The sequence below is a fragment of the Petromyzon marinus genome, chromosome 36, assembly GCF_048934315.1.
Source record: "Petromyzon marinus isolate PM22_M1 ecotype Great Lakes invasive population chromosome 36, UKy_Petmar_22M1.pri1.0, whole genome shotgun sequence".
NCBI classification, from domain to species: domain Eukaryota; kingdom Metazoa; phylum Chordata; class Hyperoartia; order Petromyzontiformes; family Petromyzontidae; genus Petromyzon; species Petromyzon marinus.
Genome location: NC_133702.1, coordinates 1,529,842 through 1,556,427, shown reverse-complemented (window position 1 = coordinate 1,556,427; position 26,586 = coordinate 1,529,842). Strand labels below are relative to the sequence as shown.

Sequence of the window (26,586 nt, the reverse complement as noted above, 5' to 3'; positions counted from 1 at the left end):
GATGGAGCTACTGACCATTGTTTTATAACGCATTAATTATTCACCTGCGCATTGGATTTGAATCTTCAAGTGTCTTTCGTTATTCACTGCATATCCCTTTTCATCGTTAGTTTCGCTGCATTAGCCCAAGGGATGTTCGGTTGTGAAATGTGGCCGCAAATAGATGGTTCGGTTGTTGTTGTTATTTTACCATTTTGCAACAGGGTTGTTGTTGTTGTTGTTATTGTGAGGTCTTTGTTTGTCTCACTCGACAGCTTTAGTGCCGAGATGTTCCAACAGCCCACACAGCTGCAAGCAGATGTCCACAATGTACATGTTTAAAGGCCCAGAGCACATTTTAACTTAATGAGCTTCACAGCACTATCGTTATTACTGGTATTTTTGTTTTCACGAAGAAACTGTTATGTAATGCCACTGCTAATTGAAAGTAAATAGATGTGTGCCTGCAACTGCCACAATCCCGATTTGAAAAGGAACCCCACACAATCTATATAAATACCTTAATCTGTCTCGAAAATACCTTAATCTGTATGTCTCAAAAACCTCTTAAGGCACTTAATGACAAGATAAAAAGCAGAAATGTGGTACATAGGTAGCTTTAATGACACAAACATCAGGACAAAGCTGAAAATCCGATTTTTGTTTTATTTTAAGCCCCCCAAATATCGATTGAAAGTGCCCCATGAACATATTTGTGCGTGTCATTCATAAACCCTTCAAAATATAACATTGCATTGTTTCCTTTGATAGAATGTTAAACGGCAAAAGTAAAATTAAAGCGAGAGCCATTGTTCTATCCTTTATTGTTTAGAGATATTTCGGATTCAAGCGGTTTTGAACGTAAAAATACGCATTTTATGGTGTTAAAATTTGAATAATTAGAAAACGATCAAAGATAGGAGCTTCCCCTCATAGAATATTAAGTGAATTATGTTTTGTTCTTTCTAATAAAATATAACCGAATCTTTAAATCGAGCGGTTTCTGATGGGTATGTCTTTAAATATAACAAATTGAATCAAGACTTCAACAATTTTTGTCTCTTTGCGGAAAAATACAAAATTTTTATGTCGTAGATCAAAATTGTAAAAAAATCACATCAAGTTAATTATTATATTTATTTAAAACGTTTGCCTGGCGAACACAGGCTTTATGAACTAGTTACAAATAAAGTGTAATATAATGGATGCACATATACAGTGTAATATAGCGTACGTACATATACAGTGTAATATAACGTATACAGTGCTGATAGGTAAGCTAGTTGATTAAAATGCTCTTGTATTATGTCTAGATGTAATCAGTCAAAGTGTCTCCGTACTCAAATGAGGGTGGGGCAATGCTTGCCTCCATTTGTGGTCTGAAGCCAGAGTGGAGATCAGAATCTGAATATTTATTTTTACTGGAGGAATCCGATGAGCTATAAAGCTCTTTTTCACAGTTGCCCAGTAGGGGCACAGGGTCAGAACGTTACAACAACAAAACAAAAACACGATAGGAGTGCAAAGTATAGGAAAGGTGAGCAAGTCACTTAAAAAAATGTACAAATAAAGCTAAGCCATTTTTTTATTTTACCAGGTAAGGCACACCGAGCTATTCGCTTATTTTTCAGAAGCGACCTGACCACAAACGATAGCTCAACGAAGTGGCTTATCATGCGGAAATGTACAGCAGCCAAATAATCTAAATGATCTAATCTAAACGCACGTTACACATGTTGCCACGGTGAAATGGGTAACGGGACACTGGACCTGCAACACAGAGACAATCGGCTAGATCTGCCGGCGCGGCAGTTGGGCAGGTTTCTATTGGCAGCTTGTGCGCGGTGGGGTAAAGTGTGGATACTCTCCCGCCTTTTCCAAAGACGTCTGACCAGCATGGAAGAAGAGGAGGCCAAACACCCTCTCGAGGGGCTTTCTATAGCTCCCTCAGCCAGCAGTGGCATGAGCAAGAAATTGCAGCACTGCACCTTTGTAATACTCGGTTTAACGACGATGTGAAAGTGACACTGGGCAGGATTGTAACTTGCAAATGTCCAACCAGGAAGGCCTGCTTTTCTACCTACTGAGCTGCATTCGCAGGAACACATTCGAATAAATAACACGACTCATAATCAACATATAAAATACGAACTGCCCATTAACTCGTGCTGTGCAACTGTAATTGGCTCATGAACGTCGCTAATGAGAGGCGACGTCGCGAGCTTTTTGCACCGGAGGGCTCTCACGAAGGGGCGCTTTGGGCCACGTGGCGCCTCGCCATCCCCCCGGGTGCACGGGGCTGCTGCTGGGGATGGAGAGCCGTGCCGAGGCATCTGCTTGGCACGGGAGCAACGCGCGCCCTGACAGCGCCCTTGCAACACGACGCAGCCTCCCTCCCCGTAATCGTCATCATCATAATTCTGTCGGAGGGAATAAACCGTTTGCCACTCAGTGTAATGCCTAATAGGGCTCTTAATATTACACGTGGTGAATATTTCACGGTAGTGCGCTGTAATGTGCAGGCCTTCAGACGAAGCCAAAATATGAAGAAATGTCTGTCCTCAAATGTAAGGGGAATTGGCCAAAGCCGCCTTAACAGGGCCCTGTTGCAAAAGAGGATTGAGGTTCAGACGACAGTTTCCTGGATAAAGAAGCGACTATCGTGGTTCTGATATTGTGTTTACGAGTATGCACTGTATGTGAGTAGATTCCGGAATAATCATTACCTATTGAAGATAGTATCGATGAAGGCAATCATCACTATTATTATAAACCGTTTCTATTTTGAGCACATTGGAAACGTGGAAGCTTGTTTGTATGACAGTCAGTAGTAGGTTGTGAGTTCGGACAGCCCTGCAGAATAACGTCACGGCAGTGCAGCCTGCGTCCCGTACTCGGCCAAGGTCAGCGGCCCAGCCCGGCAACCCTGTCGCGGTCGAGTGAGACTTGACTCCCCCCCCCTGCCCCCTTGACTCCCCCCTTGACTCTCACCCTCCCTCCTTGACTCCCACCCCCTCCCGCCTTGACTCCCCCACCCTGACTCCCACCTCCACCTTGACTCCCCCCCCCCCTTGACTCCCACCCCCTCCCCCCTTGACTCCCCCCCCCCGACTCCCACCTCCTTCTTGACTCTCCCCTTCCCCCCTTGACTCCCACCCCCTCCCCCCTTGACTCCTCCCCCCCTGACTCCCACCTCCACCTTGACTCCCCCCCCCCTGACTCCCCCCCCCTCCCCCCTTGACTCCCCCCCTCCCCCCTTGACTCCCACCCCCTGACTCCCCCCTTGACTCTCCCCCCCCCCCTGACTCCCCCTCCCCCCGTGACTCCTCTCCACTCGCATCGCCCCGCCGCCGCACGTCGCTCCCGTCGGGCCGGGCTGATAGGCCGAGCGGCGCGCGGGGGGCCACGTGTTTACACGCCAGCACCTCGTCGCTGTCGTTGTTGTTGTCATCCCTGTCACCGGCAAATTCCCTCCCCCCAGCCGCGTCGATGACCCGACGTGCCCCCCCCCCCCATTCGGTGTGTCGAAGGGTGGATGGGTGGTGGGGGGGATTTAAGAAAGGAAAAGTCGAAGCGCTCGTTAATCCCCAGCGAAAGCAACATGCATCACCGTTGTCCCCGGCCTGAAGTTGATTAATGGAGGAAGATTCTCTCCTCGGGTTGTCGTCTTGAAAAGAGGAGCGGCGGGCAGGCGCCGCATGCTGATGAGGACGTTGCGGCTCGCGCCCTCCATCATGCCAGCCTGCCCTGATTACTTACGACTTGTTGGCGGCACTTAAGCAGCATGTGTTGTGCTCCATTATTGAATACTCAAGCAGGTATTCTGTTGGGACGCAGCGAGCAAGGCTAAGGAGAGTGTGTGTGTGTGTGGGCTGCCAGTCGCTGTCATGCGTTAGAGCTGGAAAGAGAAGCTACGCTGCTTGTTAAAAATAATTCAGGAATTAAATACCTGCAGTTACATCGACATTAACGCTTGTGTGTGGGCGATGTCGATGTGTAAACGTGTGTGCGTGTGTGTCTTTGTTTGCAGTGGCGTGTGGTCAGCGCTCTGTGCTACGAACCCAGCGACCCACGTTCCATTCCCTCCGACGGGTTCAAATAATTCGTGGCGAATATCTGATCAGGCTCTGGGCCACCCCAAGGTCGAACCATTCTTAAATCGGGACCTGGCACGGTGTGTAGCGATTGGCACGGTGTGAAGGCAGTGGCAGCCAGTTGTGGTATTGACCAGAGTACATCCGTAGGGAGCGGTGGCATACCGGTCCAGGCAATTGGCTTCTGAACCTCTTTTAGGTTAACTCAGACTAAAATGAGGAGGACTAAGTGTTGTGACGTCGTCCATCATCGGTGGGTGGAAGCAAAGGCCACCAATTTGTACAAAGCGCCGCTACACGAAACTCTGATGACGGCGCTGTGCTTAATAGGTGCTCGCTAACAGCACTTGCCTCAAAAGTCACACACAGGGAATGCGTTGTCTCTGTGGTTGCTTGCTCGTGCCACTGCTGACAGAAGGCGCATAGAGAGCCCCCACTAGTACTTAGCCTACCCTTCTCCATACGTTCTACAATAAATGGTGAAATGCACCATCTAATTTTCCTTTATTTGAAAATGAAACCTCGCCATCTTCCTATGAAGGCCACCCACGGGGCTCGCAATGCCCCTTCTGTCAGCGGTGGCACGAGCAAAGTTTTGAGACAAGTGCTGTGTTAGCGAGTAGCAGCGCCGGTGAAGGCCGGCACGGCCAGCGAGAGGGTGTGGGTGGCCAGCACCACACCCGGCCGCCTTTGTCTCCTCAGTGGTAATGTTTACACACTGCACCAGGTACCCATTTTTAAGGCTACGTAGACCTAGCGAAGGACCAGGACCGTTGCAAATATTCGTCACTTGTCGGTCGTGAGAGCTCGGGTCGCTGGGTCTGTAGTGCAGTGCACTAACCACTGCACCACCGCTCCCCATGTACACACACACACACATGCTGTTTTGTTGCAACGCTAAAATATTGTGTGTTTGGAGTCCGGGCAGAGGGATATGCAAATGTGTTTGAACGTACATTATACATCATGTCTAAATAATTTGTATGGCAAGTTTAAATAATTTAATTTCATGCATTTAAAATACGAGAAAGTGTCAGTTAATTTGCACGACAGCGGCAGCAGAGAGTGGACAGCAGTGCGGGCTACACAACAGCCCCGACTCCCACCACCGTCCAGACGCAACTGTAGTTCCTGCAGCTGTGGCTCCTGCAGCTGTGGCTACTGCAGCTGTGGCTCCTGCAGCTGTGGCTGCTGCAGCTGTGTCTCCTGCAGCTGTGGCTCCTGCAGCTGTGGCTGCTGCAGCTGTGTCTCCTGCAGCTGTGGCCCCTGCAGCTGTGGCCGCTGCAGCTGTGGCTCCTGCAGCTGTGGCTCCTGCAGCTGTGGCTGCTGCAGCTGTGGCTCCTGCAGCTGTGGCTGCTGCAGCTGTGTCTCCTGCAGCTGTGGCTCCTGCAGCTGTGGCTGCTGCAGCTGTGTCTCCTGCAGCTGTGGCTCCTGCAGCTGTGGCTCCTGCAGCTGTGGCTCCTGCATCTGCTGCTGCTGCAGCTGTGGCTGTACCTGCTGCAGCTGTGGCTGTATCTGCTGCAGCAGCTGCTGTAGCTATTGCAGCTGTGGCTCCTGTAGCTGCTGTAGTTGCTGCATCTGCTATAGCTGTTGCTGTAGCTGCTGTAGTTTCTGCTGCTGTAGCTACTGCTGTTGCAACACTGGCTGTGATGCTTTGACATTTCTCAGCACGATAATTGTTGCGCATCTCTGAATTCAGCAAAATAATGGCAATGTAGCCACTCCTGCTAGAAGGCGTTCCGTAATAGAGCACTGTGAGATTTTATTTTCAAATAAAGTCAGCTCTCGCTTGCAAAAATATATCGTATATTTCAACGCAGTCCTGTACAACTTATGTAGAAGAGTAGGCCAGAAATACCCACTTGTGGGACTCTATGCCCCTTCTGTCAGCAGTGGCATGAGCAGGCAATCACAGGGCTGTACCGTTTCCCTTTAATAATAACTTCAACTTGTAGCGAGAAGCACGGCATTTGCTCACTCTCAAAGAGATATTCAGATGCAAGGAGGATCCACAGACAAGCTGCAAAGGCCACACGATGACCTGGCACCAAATTTCCTCTACACGTTCTGCGCGTCTCTAAATATTGAGATGTTATGGGCCATTGAATGAGTGTTTACATGCCAGAGGAAACCGGAGCACTTGGGAGAAATCCCACGCATGCGAGAGGTGGGGGGGGGAACTCAATCCCATACAAACAAAAGCAAGTGGAGTCCACATTTTTGCCGCATTCTCCTGGCAAGCCAGGAGAATGCATCCACGGAAAGGGAATTTCAGCACAACGTTTGCGCGATCCGCCAACCCTCACTGCCTCCATAGTGCTGGATTACAGGGCCACGTGCTTGGCCACCACCGCCCCACGATTTAATTCGGACGACTAAACAAAAATCGCCACCATTAACGCCACGGCGGTCGTTTGAAACGACTCGGGCGACGTCCGCGCGCCCCTGCAGCACGTCGGCGGTGGCGACGTTCGTCCATCGTGCGGCCGCAGCGGGCACCGGGGCGGCGCTCACCAGCGGCGGATGTTGGGGCCGATGCGACCGCCGCTTGGCCCGCCGTTCCCAACCCCAACGTGAACCAAACCCCGGCAGCCGCGGGCTCCGTCAGCTCCGTCAGTCGCTCGCCGTGCCGCACGCGACGCCGTCTCCCGGGACGGCGTCGCTCCGCTCGGCGCGCCTGTTTGCCGCTGTGCCGCCCGCCCCGATCACCCAAACCCCAGCACCGAGCCGGCGTGATTGGCCTCGACGCCCGCTCGCCTTCCGTTATTTATCGCCGCCGTCAATATTTCATCGCGCGGGGCGGCCGCGCTAATCTGCGCTCGTCTTGTTTACGCCCGTATTGTATGTCAATGAGCGGGCGGGGAGGAGAGGGGGGGGGGCGAACCCGCCACCACACACCCCCACTCCCAACAACTACAGCTTGTTCTAGATTCTGTGAATCTGTGGATCTAGATGCTGTGAATCTGTGAATCTAGATGATGTGAATCTGTGATTCTAGATGCTGTGAATCTGTGATTCTAGATTCTGTGAATTTGTGAATCTAGATTCTGTAAATCTGTGAATCTGTGCAAGGCCCCCACGGGCCACTGGCGGGCCCCCTGGTGGCCTTTAGCGCGGCCCCTGATGTGCGGCCCCCGACAAATCACACAGAGTGACAACACTCCCCACCACCACCACCATCATCATCATCGTGCTGCTGTCAAACCCACAATGGTTTCAATGTGTGGCGGCCCTCAGAACGTCTTATGGGCAAAGGCGCAGCCCTGCAATTGCTTGCTCGCGCCGCTGGCCGGCGGAAGTAGCCTGCACCGCAGGAAGCTCAAGAGAGCCCCCCTCTCCATTGTACTTTGGCCTACTCTTCCATTCCGGCCACACATGCATGGTGCCAATAAATGAGCAGCGGTTGAACCCATTTACACTGCTGGGTGGACAAGAGGAGGAAAGGGCTTTCAGAAACTTGCACCATTGTTTTAAACACCGCCTATGGGGATTGAACCCGGTGACCTGCGGATTGCAAGTCCAATGGGCTGACCATTTACATCGTGACAGGATCCCAAAACAATGCATCCTCGAGACGCATGAGCAGAGAAGTACTTGTTTGTTGCAAAAGAGACCCTTGCCTGTGTATTGTTCAAATTGCCACATACGGCACTCAGATTGACCGAGGGTAGACTTATGATAGACACAGAGTGCATAGGTAGATTAGAGACCGCCAGACAGATAGATTATACTGTGTACAGAAAGATAGATAAACTACTGATCGCGTGCTGCTAAGCGCTGCAGTTACTCTCCGATGACGGGCACACACTCGCGGCTCTGCATGGATCCCTTTACTAAATTCATGGGCGAAGACAAGATTCATAAATGTAGGGAGCGTATGGCCTGGCTTGTTTATTGATATGCGTGTTTGTGTGTGCGTATTTACGAGGGGACTGAATATTAAATGCATGCACAGTCACACACGCGCCGATTTACATTTCGGGAAAGTGACCTCCAATATCATTGCACTTATTATTTTATATATATATCAGGGTTAATATATAAACAGGAATTGTATCGAAATAGATCCATCGCTTGTCATACTCTACATACAGATGTATATGAGGGTTATGGATGGGTGCCCTCATTTCAGATTCCGGAAATCAAAATAATCAGAAATAGGGCCTTAATGCTAAATTTGAGATGACAACGATTAGAAAGTACATCTGAAAATGTCCTTAAACATCTCAAAATTCGAAATATGTTCTTTTTTTGAAGCCCATCACTTGTAGGCATGTGCATATGCGCGTATGGGCATGTGTGTATGGGGAGTGGTGGTGTCGTGTCGTGGTTATCGCACTGCGTTACGAACCCGGCGACCCGACTTCAATTCCTGCTCGCGGTCAACACCAGTGATGATTTTTTTAACCAGTCAAGGGCCTCCCCTAGGTCGACTCAGCCTCAAATGAGTACCAGGTGCGGTGTGTAAACATCGCCACTAGGGAGACAAAGGCAGCCAGGCGTGGCGCTGGTCACCCACCCCCTCGTGTGCCGTGCAGGCCTTTATAGGTGCTCGCTAACAGCACTTGCCCCAACAGTCTGTTAAGGCCACACGGGGGATCTTTGTCTTTATACCAGGACTAGCCTTTTGACCGATCAAGGACGGGTGTCTTGTAGTAAATCTGAAACTTGCAAGCGAAAATCAGACCGCGACCGTGATATTCATTGCATTAATGCGTGTGCAATTTGTAAGGGCGCGGTGATACAGACCTATTTCATTTAAAGGTTATAATCCCTTGTTCATCACGACGCCCTTTTTACTTCGATGTCTCAATAGCGTGACGGAGATCACGTGACGTGAGGGCTCTGCCTTTGCAGTGAGGGTTGTAAGTTGACGACGAGGAGGGGGGAGGAGGCGCCTCACCCCCCCCCCCCCCCGTGTGGAGTGACGTCACCCGCTAATTATGAATGGGGGGGGGTGTCCATTTGGAGGACGTCACCTTATGATTATTAATGAGGGGGGATGTTCGATGTGGAGTGACGTCACCGGCTCATGATTATTAATGAGGGGGGAGGGTGCGCCATGTGGAGTGACGTCACCTGTTCATGATTATTAATGAGGGGGGCTGGTCGAGGTGGAGTGACGTCACGAGCGTTGCACACAGACATTCTTGGCTCATAGTAGGTAATAAGAATAGTTGGGGGGGGGGGGGGTGTCCATTTGGAGGATGTCACCTGTTCATGATTATTAATGAGGGGAGCTGTTTGATGTGGAGTGACGTCACTTGCGCATGATTATTAGTGAAGGGTGGGGAGTACTCTATATTGAGTGACGTCACCCGCTCATGATTATTAATGAGGGGTGGGGGGGGGTGTCCATTTGGAGGACGTCACCTGCTCATGAATATTAATTAGGGGGGCTGGTCGATGTGGAGTGACGTCACGAGCGTTAAGGACAGACATTCCTGGGTGATTATAGTAGGTATGTGTCTATTCATATATACCTATAGGTGTGTACACTTTATAATGTGTATGCATTGGTAATGTTACAGAGGTGATGTCTGCTAACGTCATATCTGTGATTGTGCACAAAAGCAGCAGACCACTGCCAAAAATATGTTCGCATAATTCCACATTACCACGTGGCCAAGACATTTTTACTGCAAGAGTGGTATTACTACATGTGAACTCGTCTTCAAGACACATTATGAATAGAGGCCACGTGAAATATTTTAGGCTTGCTTCTTGTGTTGGCAAATGTTTATTTTAGTCTGATAATTGTTGACAACAATTGAACGATATCTCCACTACCACCAAGGGGCGATGTACTGGTCCCCTAACAGCCCTGCTTGGGTGTGCTGGACAGATATCATGTGGTTCCATCCCTCCTCGATTCACCAACCCCACCGATGTATTCCCAGCCCGTGTTGTTTGGCTGACTGAGCAGTGCATATTTACCACGATGTATGTAATGTTCCTTCGTCTCACTCTGTCTCTCTCTCTCTGAATGTCTCTTCCTGTGTCTGTCTCTCTCTCTGTACCTCTGTCTCCATATCCCTTTGTCTCTGTCTCTCACGGTGTATCTCCGTCCATATCTCTTTGACTTTCTCATCTCTCTGCCTCACACTGTGTCTCCGTCTCTCTCGCCACCTCTCTCTGTCTCTGTGGATGCGCCTCTCCACGTTTTTCCTTCTGCTGCTTTCTGCCGACGCTCTCTCCGTCTTTCCATATTCCTCTTTCTCCATCTGTCCGCCAACCTCACTGTCTACGCACATCTCCATCTCTCTCCGTCCCTCGCTCCCTCCGGGCCGCATGCCGCGCCCCTCCGACCGCAGACATCCCTTCCACGTGAAGGAGGAGCCGCTGGAGACGGACGACAACAACGTCCCCATTTCCCTGATGGCGTCGGCCCCGCACAGCCCCGAGCTGGAGGATGACAAGGACACGGAGGAGGAGCCGCTGATGAACGACGAGCTGGAGTGAGAGGGGGGCCGCCGGCGCCGACTCGCCGACGGCGCGGGGGCGCGCGTCCGCGTTCGCCGGCTCGGAGGAGGACGGACGGGCGGAAGGGCGGCGCGTCGCCCGTGCGTTCTCGCCCCCCCTCCCCCCTTCCCCAGCGAAGCGATCCTCAAAAGGCCGACCACCACCACCTCCACCGCCACCCACGGCGCTTACTACGCAAGGTGGCGGCGGCGATTGCTTTTCTGGACCGAGAAGTCAGAATACGTGACGCGTGAAAACAAGTGACAAACTGCTGTGAGCAGCGTACGCACCCTGCACGCCGATGATGTCTTTTGTAAAGGATCGGATGGTCCCTCGTGAACATTGTGAGCTGGTTTGGCATCACCGTGGACACAACGGCGGTGGTGCAACAACGGTGGCGGCGGCGTGAAGAGCATCTTCTTCTTGGTCGATGCTGCATTCAAAACCCCACGAGACTGTGAAATCTTCCATTGTGCTTTGCACCCCTGCGGACGGGAAGCCAGCATCGAAGACAAACGCACGAACGGAGCGGGCGTTTAACCCAACCTGAGGAGGGTTTTAATCAAAAACGACATTTGCCAGTATTAACTCGACGTGAAGTGTACATTCTGCGGCCGTCTTGTTTACGGTCCAACGGCACCCGGCGTCATCTCCTCGTTTTAAACAGCGGCTGTAGCACTTACCGGAGCGCAACTCTCCTTCGCGGCGTTGTTGGAAGCCGCACCGGCTGGGGGCCAAGCTGCCGGGCGGTTAAACCGTGCCGCCAATTTTACACGGAACTGGTCACGCTGAAGTTGCTCTCGAAAAGTTGACAACGACTCACGACACACGCGTGGTGCGCGCATTGACAAAACGTGCAGTTGTAGAGTACGGTTATTAACGTTATTTGCCGTTTTTACTTTTGCATTTTCTTTACAAAAAAAAAACACACACTTTCGAAAAAACTAAAAATTAATTGTCGTGTATAAATGTATTAACGTGCCAAGTTTGCGTTGGGGTAGGTGCATTGCCCAGCTGGAGAAGTGTTGACATCCTGGCTCTGGCTTGGTGTGTGTGCGGCACGCTGCCAGTGAAACGTGTGGCTTCACAATACACAGAGGAGCCACTCAAATGAATATGAGGAGTGGTAGTGGTGACTGGGCAACTCAACTGTAACGCTACGCCGAAAAAGCCCTCTGCACAAGCTGCGGTGTGTAGTCTGTCTGCATAATCCGATCTCTTAAGTACCTCTTTACCTCTGTTCACCTCCGATGTTAGAAAAATACAAAAGTCCTCATTTCTTTTGTTACCGGTGCAAACCAAAGGTTTACCGCGGCGTTCCAAAATGCTCAAAAAACAAAATGCTTTATCTTACACCGTCTACCTGCCCTGTGAGTGGCACGTCTACCAAATTGCTTCACGGACGTCTCTGTAGGATTGCAGAGAGAGAGGGGGAGTGAGGGGGGGGGGGGGCCCTTGGCGACCTTTGACACTGACCCTGCCACGACAAGACACGACAGAGAAACACAAGGATTGGCGTCCAGCGACCGCGCGTTTGTGGATGTGCTCTCCGGAGTATGTCGCCCGCTTCTGGGACGGACGGCGCTTAGAAGAGCAAAACGAAACAAACAAACGAGACTCGGTGCTGTGGGGATTTACCGCGCTGTGGCAAACGTCGCGTTAGAAATGGCGAAAGCGCCCAACGATCCCTCAATCGTGTTTCTCTCTCGCCGCCTGTGCACTGCCATCGTCTTCGTCTCCTTGCTCACCGTACAAGAGGGATTTGAAAACTTGTGTTTTTTTGTTTCTGTTAAAAAATATCGCAAGGTGTGAGGAATTTCACGGAGCAAGGTGGCATGATCATAAAGGAGAGAGAGAGAGAGATGAATTGGCAATGCTAAAATAATTTCTTGGTTTTTTTTTAGCTAAGTTTGAACCCAATGGGAAAGGAGATAGAGTTAAGTGGAGGATGGTCTTATTAAATAATAATATAAATACAGGTATACATTTTGTCACTGGTATGTCAAATTAAAGCACTTGTGTTACACTCAACAGACCTCTACAGTTACTTGCTACTAATAAAATCGCTACCTGATTACCAATGCTTCCTAGAGACCAAAAAATGTAACCCAACTACAATCCCTCTAATTTTCAACAGACCTCAAGTACACTCTTTTCACTCTGTGTCATGATGTTACCAGGTGTTGTCGCTTGCTCATGTCTGTGCACGTGTGGTGTTTATGACGGTTGGATTGGATTCGTGGTGATGGTGAGAGCTTAGAGCTTGCTTCCCTTTAGTCTAAATGTCAATCACCGATCCAAACGCGCATTTCAATATATTTAAACAACTAACGACGACATTTAACAATATTCAAGCCGTATCTCTTGAATTACAAAACAAAAAAAATAACAACAGTATTTAACTCCAGAATTCTGGACACGTGATTTGTTTTCAAAAGTATGTTTTGTAATTTTTTTTAAATATATACGTTCACTGTTAAATTAAATATTTAATGGTAAATATTAACGCCCCCTTTTGTGATGGTTGACCTTAAATTAAAAAGTTTCAGTAAAGTTGTTTTTGCTTAAGTCGATATATGTTTGAGTTAACACTGCGCACCCCTATTTAAATGGCCTTGACTGTGGAAGTCAGTCGCTGATAATTTATAAGATGTTGTATTTTGAATACACTCATGTTGAAAATGCTTTCCACAGGCAGTATAGGACCCACATGCTTGGAAATTTGGCTTTGATTCACCTTCGGTCATTTGTGCTGTTTGCCCGTATTTTAAAGGCACACCATTTGCTGTTATCCATATTTATTTTCTCGCTCTTTTTTGCCAAGTGTAATCTCTGAGATTGCCAAAGATGGTTCGGATATACAGTACCTTCTTTAAGTAACAACCAAATAGCAAGACGCGGGCCCCTTTTAAGGAGGTGGCAAAGAAACTATTCTGTTGACCAAAATGCATTGCATCCAAAAGGCAAGCATTTCCTTCACGTCAGGCGAAGTGTAATGAACCAAAGTTTTCTCTCTGCGACCGTCGCTAAACAAGCGGTAAATGTTGACACTTAGCACCCCAACCACCCACCCACCCACCATCCCTTCCTCATACTGCCGCGCTCACTTCTCTGCTATGAAATCTCCGCGCACGAAGCACGCCGCCAGATTCGTTTTCTGTTCCAATTCACGAGCGCGTTGCGTCGACCCCATCCATAGCCGCGACCCCATCCATAGCCGCGACCTCCTTTTTAGGCCCCCGGTCGAAGGCGACAAACGGACATGAGGAGCAAAAACAAACATACGTTGAGTTCTTGAAGCGAGAGACGTTGTCGGAACCGAGAAATATACCTTTTAAAACGAACAAAAAACATCGAGCGTGACACTAAGATGTACGCGTCGATATATCCGTGGCGGACGCGTGATGTTGACGGTTTAACATTTAATTTTGAGGAAACCGTTTTTGAAACAAAAAAAATGTTCGTCTGATATCCATGCATGATGTAACATTGTGTGATTGTTGTGGATTTAAAATCGGGTTTAACGCTTTCGCCGTAAGCGGAAAACCGTGAAGATGTTTATGACGTGGGGAAGAAGAAGAATTACAAATAAGTTCATGCATTTACTGATCCCCCAAGCTCCCCGTACACTCAGCACTAAATGAGCAAAGCTTTACAAAGGATAATACCCACTCTAGAGCATAGAGTGGCTTGTCACAGTTACAGTATTCGGGAAATTTTACGACTGACAAATTCTGAAGTGAAAAACGTAGTGTGGTGATATTAACTCAAATGCGACCCTGTATCTTTAAACAAACAACACACACACACAGGTGTTCTGTTAGCGAGTAGGCGATAGCTTAAAGCTCGCATATACGTAGCATATTATTGTAAATAAGGTTAATGTGTAATTATGACAACATAACACACAAGCGTGACATCTTTAGAATGCATACCTCAACTAGATTAAACCTCTTTGAAATAAAGTACAGTTTGCACTTAGCTGTAAAAAAAAAATTGCATGATTTTAGCAGATACACGTTAGTTTGTATATTGTTAGCCTTTGCAGTGGATGTTTGAAAACAGTGAACACTTCACTTGTGTGTTGGTGATCTTAACGATGTGGCGTTTTGCTCAAAGCAAAAACTGTTTTCTGCTTCTTCTTCTTCTTTACAAAGAATTCCTTTGTAGTCTATATAATTTTGTTTTTATTTCATCGCAAGAAGTAAATGTAATATCCCTCTTACCAAACTGTTAACGACATGGTATTGAGATTATACTGAAATACATGGAAAAGATGTGTTTTGATGTACTATTATCGTTCCCGTTGGAATTGTTTTCCACTTTCGTTTTAATTATTTCTTGTTGTTATCATTGCATAGTTCGTTTTTGTTTCGTTTGTTTTTTTTACAAACTTGCTTCTTCTGTATACTGTAGTAGAATTGACTTAGTAAAAAGAAATGGCTTGGTATTTGTGACAATGCTTTGTATTTAACTGTCATGCTCGTAGCTGGAGAAAAAGCCCTGAATGCATCATATGTACTTTAGCTTAACATGAAATCAGCTGTACCATTTTACATTTGCTTTGAACTGAATAACACATTGAGAGCTCTTAGTTATTAGTGCTTGGGCACCCTTTGTTTTTTACATGTGATGGTGTATCACGTGGAGGATGTTCGAAGGCTCCACTCCCACACCATTGGCGTAGTGATACACCACGTGATCCGAGCTTGCGGAGAGATGAGTCTATCTATTCCGATGTTTTTTTTTTACTTTGACGGTTTATTTTCTGTGACTTAATAAAAATTCAAGATTGGACCAAAACGCCAAACGGAGTATCTGATACAGGAACGTGTAATTTTATGATTTTTATTCGTTAAACTTACCTTTTTAAGTGCCAAGGATTAAAAAAATGATAAAGTAAAAAAAAATAAAGTGGTTGAACTTGGTTCGATATTCGGTGTGTTTTAATGCGCAGCTGGACTCACACCTCCGAGGTCTGCAGAGCCTCGTTCACACGGAACGGCCTGCTGTGAATCCACTACCCAACTCGCTAACGCTCACGCCACTGCTGATGGGAGGGCCTGCACGAGAGGGAGCTCTAAAGAGCCCTTCTACAGGGCGTTTGGCCAGCAATCTTTGAAGAAGTTCAACGTACGTACGTGCGTGCGTACGCCGTGGCAGAATCCCACAAAGCAATGCGAACGTGACGCCTTCTCGCACCACGGCTGCAGTGCGGGTTGTCGAGTCAGGGTCCAGCTGTGCGTGACTTGCTGCAGCCAGGAAGGCGCCTTTGGCCGCTTCGGAACTCCGTCGAGCAGGGCGCAGTCCACGGCGAAGATGATTGAACCCCAGGCAGGCGAAATCGCAGTGTCCTCCACGAGGCATTGGGTTCTGTGTTGACGATGAGGGTCACTCCTCACGCCACAATAATAATTTCAACTCGGAGACGAGGAACCACGGACGGGAGGGAGAGGGGAGTAGCCAGGCGGTGAGCCGGTGCCAAATCCCACCCCCCCCAAGCTCTGCAGTCCTCTATATATCGAGGTGTTATCGACCATTCAATGAGTATATACTTGTGGGAGGAGACTGGAGCACCCAGAGAAAGCCCACACGCGTGAGGGGGAAACACTCAAATCCCACACGGACAAAACATTTACAGTCCACATTTTTGCTATAGCCGCCTTCTGTCGTATGAATCGTCTACAGGTTAAATTAAATATTATGAATATTGTAAGTATAGTCATATTGTAAAAATAATATTGATAGCGTAAAGAGAATGAAGTAAAAACAATTTATACAACTTTTTTCCCGTCCATGGAAAGATGTGCTTAAGGAAACATCGTTACCTCAGGTTTGCTGTGCAAAAAAAAATCTAAAGAATGTGCAATTGGCTCTCACCTGGCCGTTATTAACATAACGCTGCAACGCTTTCATTTCCACAACTTTCCCAAACTGAATTCTGCAGAGGAGCTTTCCATCACTCCTGAGCATCATCTTCCTTTATGTAAACAGGCACTTTCTCCTATTTAAACAGCTCAATTATGTCACCTGCAGCGATGAGCGGCCTTTAACCTTAGTTTGACTTAAACAGTCATTTTGCATGTAATTTTAGCGATTTTTGTTTAATTTTATCCTATACTACACCGAGTTTTTTTTTTCTGATACCCGTACATACGAAACCTCGCCAGACATGTCCGTGGCATAGTTTATCTGACTTTGTTCTGTTATGGTGAATTTTTGTTTGTTTCCTCAGCTGGAATGATAAGGCGTCATCCACATTACATCGCTCTGATTTCGCACGCCAGACTCTCTCGCCCCCACACCACTCTGGAGCGCAGACTTGGTGGGTCATGACACAGAGATAATACCCGTGCTTTGGCTTGCGGCCTGCATATGATGATGATGATGATGACGACGACTACGGTACACTATCAGTATATTATTATACGACACAAGATCAGTGATAATCGTATCGTCTTTCATCGGCGGAGATTATTTTGCTGCGATAAATTTCCACACGATAAGCCGCTTTGTTGAGCTTTCATTTGTGGCCAGGTCGCCTCTGAGAAAGAAGTTAATACATCAGTGGGCTTTACATGGTAAGATAACGATAGTTTTAGTGATCTGATATTTCCTATACGTTGCACTCATGGTCGTGTTTATGTATTGTTTGTTGTACCTTTCTGACCCACCCCTCCTGGACATCTGTGAAAACGAGCGTTATAGCTCATCGAAAATTCTTCAGTATGAATAAAGAATGTTACAATGGTAGACACGCACACTTGTTGACGACGTCTCACGCTGAGGCATCGCGATGTCAGGGCCATGTTTCTAATTTGAAAAAGGTGAAAAAAAAACTACAGGAAATTACTAAAATAATTGTTATTAGTGTTTGGATCTCACGGCCCCACCTTTACGTTTTAGCTTGAGATATCACCAGATAACCTAAGCCCGCGTTCATCCTTGTTAAGATAATATAAAGATGTCTTCCCTCAACTCGCTTAAGAGAGGGGGATAACAATTCCTAAATCCGCACGGATGAACCGCTCTGCTTGCCGTGATCATCTCGCAGCACAGCAGACTGGATCCTGCTCACGAACGTTGATCTCTGCGCGATCCACCAACCCCACCTCCAGAGCAGCGAATTACAGGCGAGTTGCCACAAAGCAACGGTTTTGTGTTCAACACGTAGTAGGTTTTCGCGACCAATGTCCTCCATAATAGAGGTTGTTTTTGGGTTAGATCGCGTAAATATTCAAATGTGTCGTTAAACCCGCCACCACCCGACACAGCCAATTAGTAATGTTTGTCAAGTAAACAGAACGTACTCTTTGGTTCTTTCGGTAAAGTCAAAACAACTAAATTAACTCCAATGTAGTTGTTTTCATTTTTGCTTTATTTTATTTTATTGTATTTAATTTTTACCTACGTGACTTTACCGAAAGAACCAAAGAGTATGGATCCTTGCAGTCACGAAAACTTCAAATCTAGAATTAAACAGAACGTGCCAATTCGTTCCAAGTACAGCACACTGGTGTGTTGGAGAGCAAAGTCACAAAATTTACAATCTGAGCAATTATCTCCGAAAGATAACCGGTTTGCTAACCCGCTAACGACGGCGCTGCGTCGACTGTTAGGCTGAGGCAATGTGGTTTAAGATGGAGACATGGTGTTGAATAGATCGCTGCTGTGATGAAACCTTCACAGGCCAACAGAGGCATCGCATACTTACCGCCACTTTGCGACTGAGCGGCAATGCTTGCAAAGCTGTGATACGAAGCCAGGGCCTGGGGTAATGTCAGCGGTAGACAACAAATAAAGTGTAAGACTCAGAAATGTTCTTTCATAGCGGTCTGTGTTTATTAAGTAGCAGCGGTGCGTTGGTTATTGAGCCGCTTGCTGCTGAGCTAATTCACACGGCGGTAATATGCTTTGCAAACAACCTCACGACGGTTACCTTTCGGAGGTAATCACGAAAGCATTTTGCCAGTGTGAAATTAAAATATAACCGCCTGTGTTGGCAATGGTTCACAAACAAATATCTGGGGTGGAAGCCACCTAGTTCATACCTCCCTGTACTTTGACAGAATTCTATAACACGAGGAAGCATTGTTGACAACACTTGCAGGAACAACGTGAGGAATATCTGCCCGCACGTGGCGAGATGTTAACTACCTCGCCTGGTCTACAGGAGGTCGTGGGTTCGACCCCGACCCTGACGCCTGCTGCTATATATTTGGAGTTTGCGTGTCTCTCTCCCCGTGGTCGCGTGCATTTTTTTTATCCGGGTCCTCCGATTTTTCCTTCCACATTTAGAAACACGCGGTCAGAGTATTTGGCTGTTATAAATCTCCACGTGATAAGCCACTTTGTTGAGCTACCATTTGTGGTGGCCAGGTCGTTTCTGAAAAAAGAGCTACACAGCTCAGTGGGCCTTACCTGGCAAAGATTAAAAAAAAAACATGTGAAACACATCATCGACAAACGCGCCATCCATGCACATCCTGGCGGTGCCGGTGCGATTCGTAACAAGCGTGTGCTGCTGCTTCTTCGGATCGGTTGAAACTACAACACGTTTCTAAACTGTTGTGTTTCCTTCCTGCCATATGAAAGAATAAGAGGATAATTCAACGTAAAATAGTGCAAGAGCAATTGCTAATCCATCAATCATTCATTTCGGTCACTCTCTCACCGGCATACCGTTGTCTCCTTATCACTCTTCTATCGCTAATACTACGATGCTTACTGTTCCTGTGATCTCACGCATTGATTCCTCCCGCCATGTTGAGAACTCCGTGTACCAGAATGGCTGTGGTCGTCTAATCGATACGTCGTTCAACCACCGTACGGCAGGTCAAAACACCTCTCCTTCTGGCTAAATACCCTCGAGATGAGCTGTCTCTCGCTGAGCTCTACCTCCAGCAAGCAGCATGAGCAGGTAATTGCAGGGCTGCACCTTTACCTCCTGAAGATGAAAAAAAATGCGAGGTGGCTGCGTGGCTTATGGGGCGAGTGTCACGGGCAGAGCGGTAATTCAGCACCACATGTCCTGGTTTCCAATTAGGGGTTTGCAGCCGACTGCAATTAAACTGTTCTCAAAAAGCCTCAGCAAGTTGATGGTCTGAGCCCAGTCATCAGTGACCACACAAAAAAAAACTATCCTGTCCACCACCTTGACATTCACGGTTTCAGAAATAAAACGTTTGGGTTTTTTATTCGACAAAACCTTGCGCTACGAAATAAAAATGTGTGCCCGGCGAGTGTGGATCAGCACCCTGTTCTGCAATTGACTTCAGAAGTAGCTCTCTGACGTAGTTATTCTGGAGCGATTCTCTAAGAGTTCGATGCTGTGAGAAATAAAATTAAAAATGGGAGTAATTGTCATCTCATGATGCTGCTGAAACAAATCGACGATAAATACTCACGCCACTGCTGCCCGGAAGGGCCTCTACTGGAGGGAGTTCTAGACGGCCCCTCTAGAGCGGGTATTTTGCCTACTCTTCCACACCGGTCAGACGTCTTGAAAGAAGTGCGAGTTCCCACACTTTACCCCACGACACGTGACTTTGCCGATTGCCTCACTGCGGTTGATAACAGAGCGGGAGGGGGGGTTAATAAACGCGCCAATCATTTCAACTGCCGTTGGAATAAGCAAAACAACTGCAATGGAAATATCCCAAAATGCACTTGAGCCAAATTAAGTCAAACCTATGAAGCTGTTCAAGTAAATCGGGAGAAGCATTCCAAGCCAACCTAGATAGCTGCCTTGTTTGTTTGTTTGATTTTTTTTTTTACCAGAGAAATTTACAAGGATCTCCGTCGTAAAGAAATACATATGCAGATCAAGGAGCACATTATTGTAATAGCGAAACGTGTCAGTGGCTCATGACAGCTGGATATGCTGCAAAAGAGAAAAGTGAAAAAAGACAAGCGTGTGAGCTTTCCGAGATGGTTTCTAAGCTCTAACATTTGCAATTCCAAATTGAAGCATTCAATATAAAGGAAAATGATTCTAAAGGCAGTATTAATAGAATATTGTATGGTTGGCGGAGCGTTTTCAAGGTCATTGGCGCAGCCCCACTGATGTGTTTCAAATGGCTCATGACTTAAAGCCACTGCTGCTTATCACAAAGCCATAACGTGTTTATCCTCAAATGTGGGAATGCTGTCGTGGTATAACGGCTGGCAGACTGGACTCACCTTGACCCCGAGGTTCGCTCCTTCAATTCAATCTCCCGGTGTGGCAGTATCTGGAACAATGAACACGTTTCTATTAAATCCCCCTTCCCGTCTGTCGATCCAGGAGCTATGTATGTACGTGGAACTTATTTTGCATCGTACGTAGCCAACCGTGCTAATCGGATGTGTGTACACCACACAGTCAACTGGTAGGGCACGCGCAGTGGGGTGAAGTGTGGTTACTCCCATCTCCTCCAAGACGTCTGGCCAGTGTGGACGAGTAGGACAAATTACCTTCTGAAACCCCTCCCCCATGGGTGTCGAGGTGAAGTACCCTGGCTCACCAGTACAGAATGAAGACGTGTCACCATCTGTTTCCCATCTGTACGGGGATAGAGCGTTCCCACCTTGCATGCGTGGGATTTCTCCAGGTGCTCCGGGCTCTTCCCCACGTGTATCACCACTCGTCATTAATTGGCTAAACATTTTTTTAAACATGCAGGACCCTCCTGAAAAAAATACTCCTAAGACCCAGTGTCGCTTTTCTGGATAAAGAAGTCAATACGTTTCATTATTTTATTTCATTTTGGAGGGGCTCTCTTGACCTTCCTTTCGTGGAACCCCTTCTGCCTGCAGTGGCGTGAACAAGCGATTGCAGGGCCGCGCCTTTACCGTGACCACCTTTCTGCTCCGAGTAAATACGCGGCTGCAGGGAGAATAGCCAAAGCTTTCTGTTATTGTTGATAATGTTGACGATGATGATGAGAACGGTGTGGTTTGTGTGCAGCGTTAGCTTGCTTGTTCTTCGCCGCCGAAATTATCTAATGCCTTTTGAACTACTTTTCAAGCAGAATTGTAAAAGGGCTATGACATGACTTTATTTAAGATTCTGTCACCGTGGTAGAGAGCGCTCCAGTCGCGATCAGGAATTCACAAGCACTGTTCCACATTTGGGCCGGAGGTCAATTAAGCAGCCCATCATCATCATCTCTTCGCGATTGATACAATATTTACCACTTTGTGAAAAAGCCAGCTGTGGTTGTGTTGTCTAAGACTTGCCCCCCACCCCCACTAACATGGAATTGACATCAATGTCCAACCCGGGGTTCACACCCCTGATATTGTTTGTAAATAATAACATTCGTAATTTTCAACGTTTAATAAAATTCAGTGCTGAATGAAGCCCCCTCCCCACACCCCAATGCCATGTTGGCCGTGGGGGTTCTTTCGCCATACTTCACCACAATGGTTATTGTGGGTTGGCGAAGTGGGAAGAGGCCAACTCAAATATCGTGGCCGGAAATGTATCCCAGGTCTACCGGGTGTCATACCGTAGTGCCCTAATAATCACGAGTGCCACTGCTCATTCGGCTGAATTGAACCGTTCGCAATATCTCCCCGCGATACGAAATAAACTCAACAACAACATTTTGATCGAGAATCACCACGTTAAACGAGGCGCCCAGTTTTATACGGGAGACGATTTGTACGCGGAATACGGTAATCGGAGCGGGTCGTGGCATTCATTCATTCACTGCGCGGAGTCGGTCAGTGAATTGATGGGAAGCCCTCGGCCCTGGGTCTCGACAGAGTAACTCTGCCCTCCACTGGCTGCGTCTGCCATGCAACCGGCCTCCACGTGCCAGTTTAATCAATTAAGCGACAACAATGTGGATGGGCTCCTCGAGGAAGCCGATGACGGAGCATTTAAACTTCGCTCTTTCCTTTCCGAGTGAGAGGATGGCTGTTTTTTTACTCATTTTGGGTGTGTGCGCGTTTTCTTCTTGGTCATTAGTTGTATTGTCAAAAATGTCCGAAAGTGATTCCTGCTTTTGCAAGAGCATTGAGGCGGATCCCACCTCCTGTTTACAGACTCCGGGACAGCCGCAGGAAATTCCACGTGTCCTGTGTTCACTTCCCCACAACGCGGTACCAATGCTCCCCCCCCCCCCCCCCCCCCCCCGAGAGGAATCATGGGCTGAGTCAACTCCAAAACCTCGATTTGAATTGAAAACTTCCGATCGCTGGGCCGCTGAGCTGCCTGGCCAGGTTACGTTATATACACGTAGGCAGTTTGGTATGACGTCTCTCTTACATGTGTGTACGCGCGTGCGAGGATTCATTTCTCACCGAAAATATCGCGAATCGCGTGTCGGCTGGAGTAGGCGGCACCTGACGAATAGTATAGCCACAGCTACAGCGAGACGTGCACTGGCCGTGGTGTGTCGGGTGAGGACGATGTTTTCCAGGTCGCTTTAGTCCCGGATTATATTATCGTAGTTGCAAAAGTAGCTACATATGCTATAGGCCCCGAACATGCTTAATCTGGCACTGGGTCGCCTACTATGACAAACCGACTGAAATGAATGTCCGTGCGTGTGTGTACGTGTGACCCAGCTGGGTCATGTAACCCGCATGCCCAGCCACCGCATGCCGAAACAGCTTTTGTTCGGCCGGATCGAGGGGCTAAACGGGCGCGGCACCAGGCTAGAGAACAGCCCCAAGTACTGTACTGAAGAAGCTTGATTCCATCTATCACTCGGCCTTAAGATTTGCATTGAACTGCCCATATAGGATTCACCACTGTGATCTCTACATTGGGTCAAACTTAACAACTCTTAATGTTCGACGGCTTGTGCACCAGATCTTATTTATTCACGATGTACTTACAAAAAATTCCGCAGACTACCTACTGGATCTCCTCTCTGTTTCAAAGAACAAATTTGACCTCAGGTCTTCGCTCATTTACCAGCTTCACATTCCCTATGGCCGCACAAAAACTGGAGGAAGGGCCTTTGCTATTGATGCCGCCAGAGTCTGGAATGCTATTGCCAATAAACTGCAACTTGAATCACTACCTATGAGATCTTCACTCAAAATTGCTCTAGAGGAGTTGTACAACCCTAGCTGCCACTGCTATTCAGTGGCCTAAAATATGGCTCTAGATTTTGGTGTTATAATTTATTTATGTAGTTTATTGTTAAAAATTCGGTCACAGTCCCTATGATCACTGTTACATTGGATTTATGGCTTTTATTTTGGTGATTTCGAAAAGTTTTTTTTGTTTTGGCCATGTTTTTGTTTATTGTAGTACGGAGTTGACTGATGGCCTTAATCTTAGTTGTCTTGTGGTTGTTGTTGTTGTTATTTGACTTGCATCCCACTGGGATTTTTGCACACAGCGTTGGTGTACGGTGCTATTTCAGGAATATTTTGATTTTTTCCTGTATTTTCTGTTTTCACAGTCACATAGTCACTTTAAGATGTTTTCTTGTTGATGTTTTTTGTTTGTTGCGGTTGCACCCGATTCAAGAGCCGAATGGCTCACAGGGCTATACCAAATAAATGAACTATGAACTAAGATATGGAGTGATGTGGTGCAGGAGGACGTGGAGCTGAGTGGACTTGCCGATGACTGGTACCAGCGGTGTCAAGATCGGCCTCTGTGGAGGAGGCTCGTGAAGGACGCTGTTGGGCAGTTGGAGGTGGTCGCCCTCCAACAACAACGGAGGGCGGAGGAGCGACGCTCACAACAACGAGCGGAGCGCCGGGTGGCTTATGCACAGCAGGTTGGCACAGTAGGGGGCACAGGTGGTGCATCAGCCAGTCATCTCAGTCATCTTAGTCAGTCGACCCGTGGCATTTGGGTCTGCCCCGTGACCTCCTGCCCGCGGGCGTTCGACACTTCACGTGGCCTCAAGGTGCACATGGCCTGGCACAAGCGTCGTGGTGACGTCACCGCCACATCGCGGCGAATGTCGGTTGTTGTTGTTGTGTGCGCGTGCGTGTGTCCACTCCCTTGCGTAGTGTGGCAGCCTTGATAAGTGCTTGCTAACAGCGTATGACCCAACATCCGATAATGCTAAATAATATATCTTTGCCTTTTGTTTATTGGTCTGATAGGTGCTCACTCATATGACTTTTCGTCATCAGCCCGATGCAGCTCCACTGTGGACGTTTGTGTCAGTATCCACGTGTGTGTAGGTCGACTTGGCCTCAAATGATGAGTACCTGGTGCGATGTGTAAGCACCGGGCGGCCTGACGTGGTGCTGGCCACCCCCCCCCCCCCCCCCTCGTGCGCCGTGACGGCCTTCGTTGGTACCCGATAACAGCACTTGCCCCGACAGTCTGTTCAGGCTATATGGGAGCTCTTTGTCTTTTTTGTGTGTCTATAGGGAGTGGTGGTGCATTGGTTTGCGTATTACACTACAATCCGCGATGCTTGCTAACAACATTTGCCCATGGATTATACTTTGCGTGCAGCAGTCAACGTACCGTTATTTCTTCTTGACCACCTGGGTCTCGCTTCCCGCATATCGATCATATCAATGGCTAATGGTAACTGAACGTGTTCTGGGCCTCCCCTATTTTTACTCGGCCTTAAATGATTACCTGGTGTGCTGGTTAAACATTCCACTGTCAAGTAAATGTTGGCCACACAGTACCTTGTGCCACTCTTCTTAATAGATGCTCATTAACAACGCTTGCACCAAGCTGCCTTTTGCATAGAAGGAAAAATACATCATGAACGATTCACAGTCATGGACATATTCATCTCCTTGGATTCATAGCCGTGGACATGAGTAGCAAGTGCTATCTGAACCTTATGCTGGGGATCCCTCTAGGTCTACTCAGCAGAAAATGTTTGCCTGCTCATTTTAGATTTTTACATCAAGAGCCGAATGGCTCACAGGGCTATACCAAAATAAATCAAATAAAACTAAACTGTGTCCCTATGATCACTGTTACGTTGCAATTATGGCTTTATTTTTTGATGATTTCGAAAACGTTTTTTGGTTTGGACATGTTTGTTTTGTTGTAGTACGGAGTTAGACTGACGGCCTTAATCTCAGTTTTCTTGTGGTTGTTGTTGTTTGACTTGCATCCCACTGGGATTTTTTGCACACAGCGTTGGTGTACGGTGCTTTTTTCAGGAATATTTTGCTGTTTTTTTTCATGGATTTTCTGTTTGCACAGTCACATAGTCACTTTAAGATGTTTTTCTTGTTCCTGTTTTTGTTTTTTTGTTTGTTGTGGTTGCACCCGATTCAAGAGCCGAATGGCTCACAGGGCTCTTCCAAAATAAATAAACTGAAAAAACCATATAATTCTGCAAAAAATGTAATTCGAAAATCTCCTCGCTGTGCTGCCTTCCGCAGGAACTAACTTTAGAGGAACCAGTAAATTGTGTACACTTAGCAACAATGAACGCAAGTTTGAGGTTTGTTTTAGTTATCCAGATGAGAACTCAAGAAACCAGGATAGCGTCTCGTTTTCAAGAGCGACCCGAGGAATCTGTGAGCAGGGAGCGACGTTTTTTTTTTCATGCGCACAGCAATGATGCACAATTTAAACATTTGCGGTGTCATTTTCAAATTCGCCACATCTGGACTCTTGACGGCCACGCGGTGGCGTTAACTCTTGCGTACGACGTCAGGGGCTCTTTAACGTCCGCTGTGAAGCAGACGTCGAGCAGCGTGTTTATGGTAAATTAGAACCGCGGTGTTCATTCGGAATGTTGATGTTACCAGGTAAGGCCCACTGAGCTATATAGCGCCTTTACAGAAGCGACCTGGCTATCGCAAATGATAGCTCAACGAAGTGGCTTATCACGTGGAAATGTATAGCAGACAGATATTCTAAACGCGTGTTGATTGTAAATTGTGGAGGGAATAACACAAGAGGACCCAGAGAAAAATCCACGCGACCACGGGGAAAGAGACATGCAAACTCCAAATACACAGCAGGCATTAGTGTCGGGATTGAACCCACGACCTCCTGTCTACCAGGCGAGGAAGTTGGAATCGAACCGTGCCCCTATACTCGTTGGTTCTTTCGGTGAAGTCACGTCGGTAAAACTTAAGTAAAATAAATAAATTTAATTAAACA

At 47.5% G+C, this 26,586-nt stretch overlaps 1 protein-coding gene across 15 annotated transcripts in view; it reads left to right on the top strand.

Moving 5' to 3' along the window:
• Window positions 1-15,462, top strand: part of LOC116949418 (forkhead box protein P1-like) — a 432,818-nt gene extending 417,356 nt beyond the window's left edge. For 14 of the 15 annotated variants that reach the window (XM_076072004.1, XM_076072003.1, XM_076072007.1 and 11 more), the window contains one exon: window positions 10,388-15,462. In XM_076072004.1, the coding sequence (XP_075928119.1) occupies window positions 10,388-10,535 (148 nt within the window). In that variant the 3' untranslated portion in view covers window positions 10,536-15,462. Of the gene's footprint in view, window positions 1-254; window positions 2,959-10,387 lie in introns of those variants that run through there. The other variant, XM_076072009.1, reaches the window with a different exon arrangement.
• The last annotated feature ends 11,124 nt before the right edge of the window (window positions 15,463-26,586 follow it).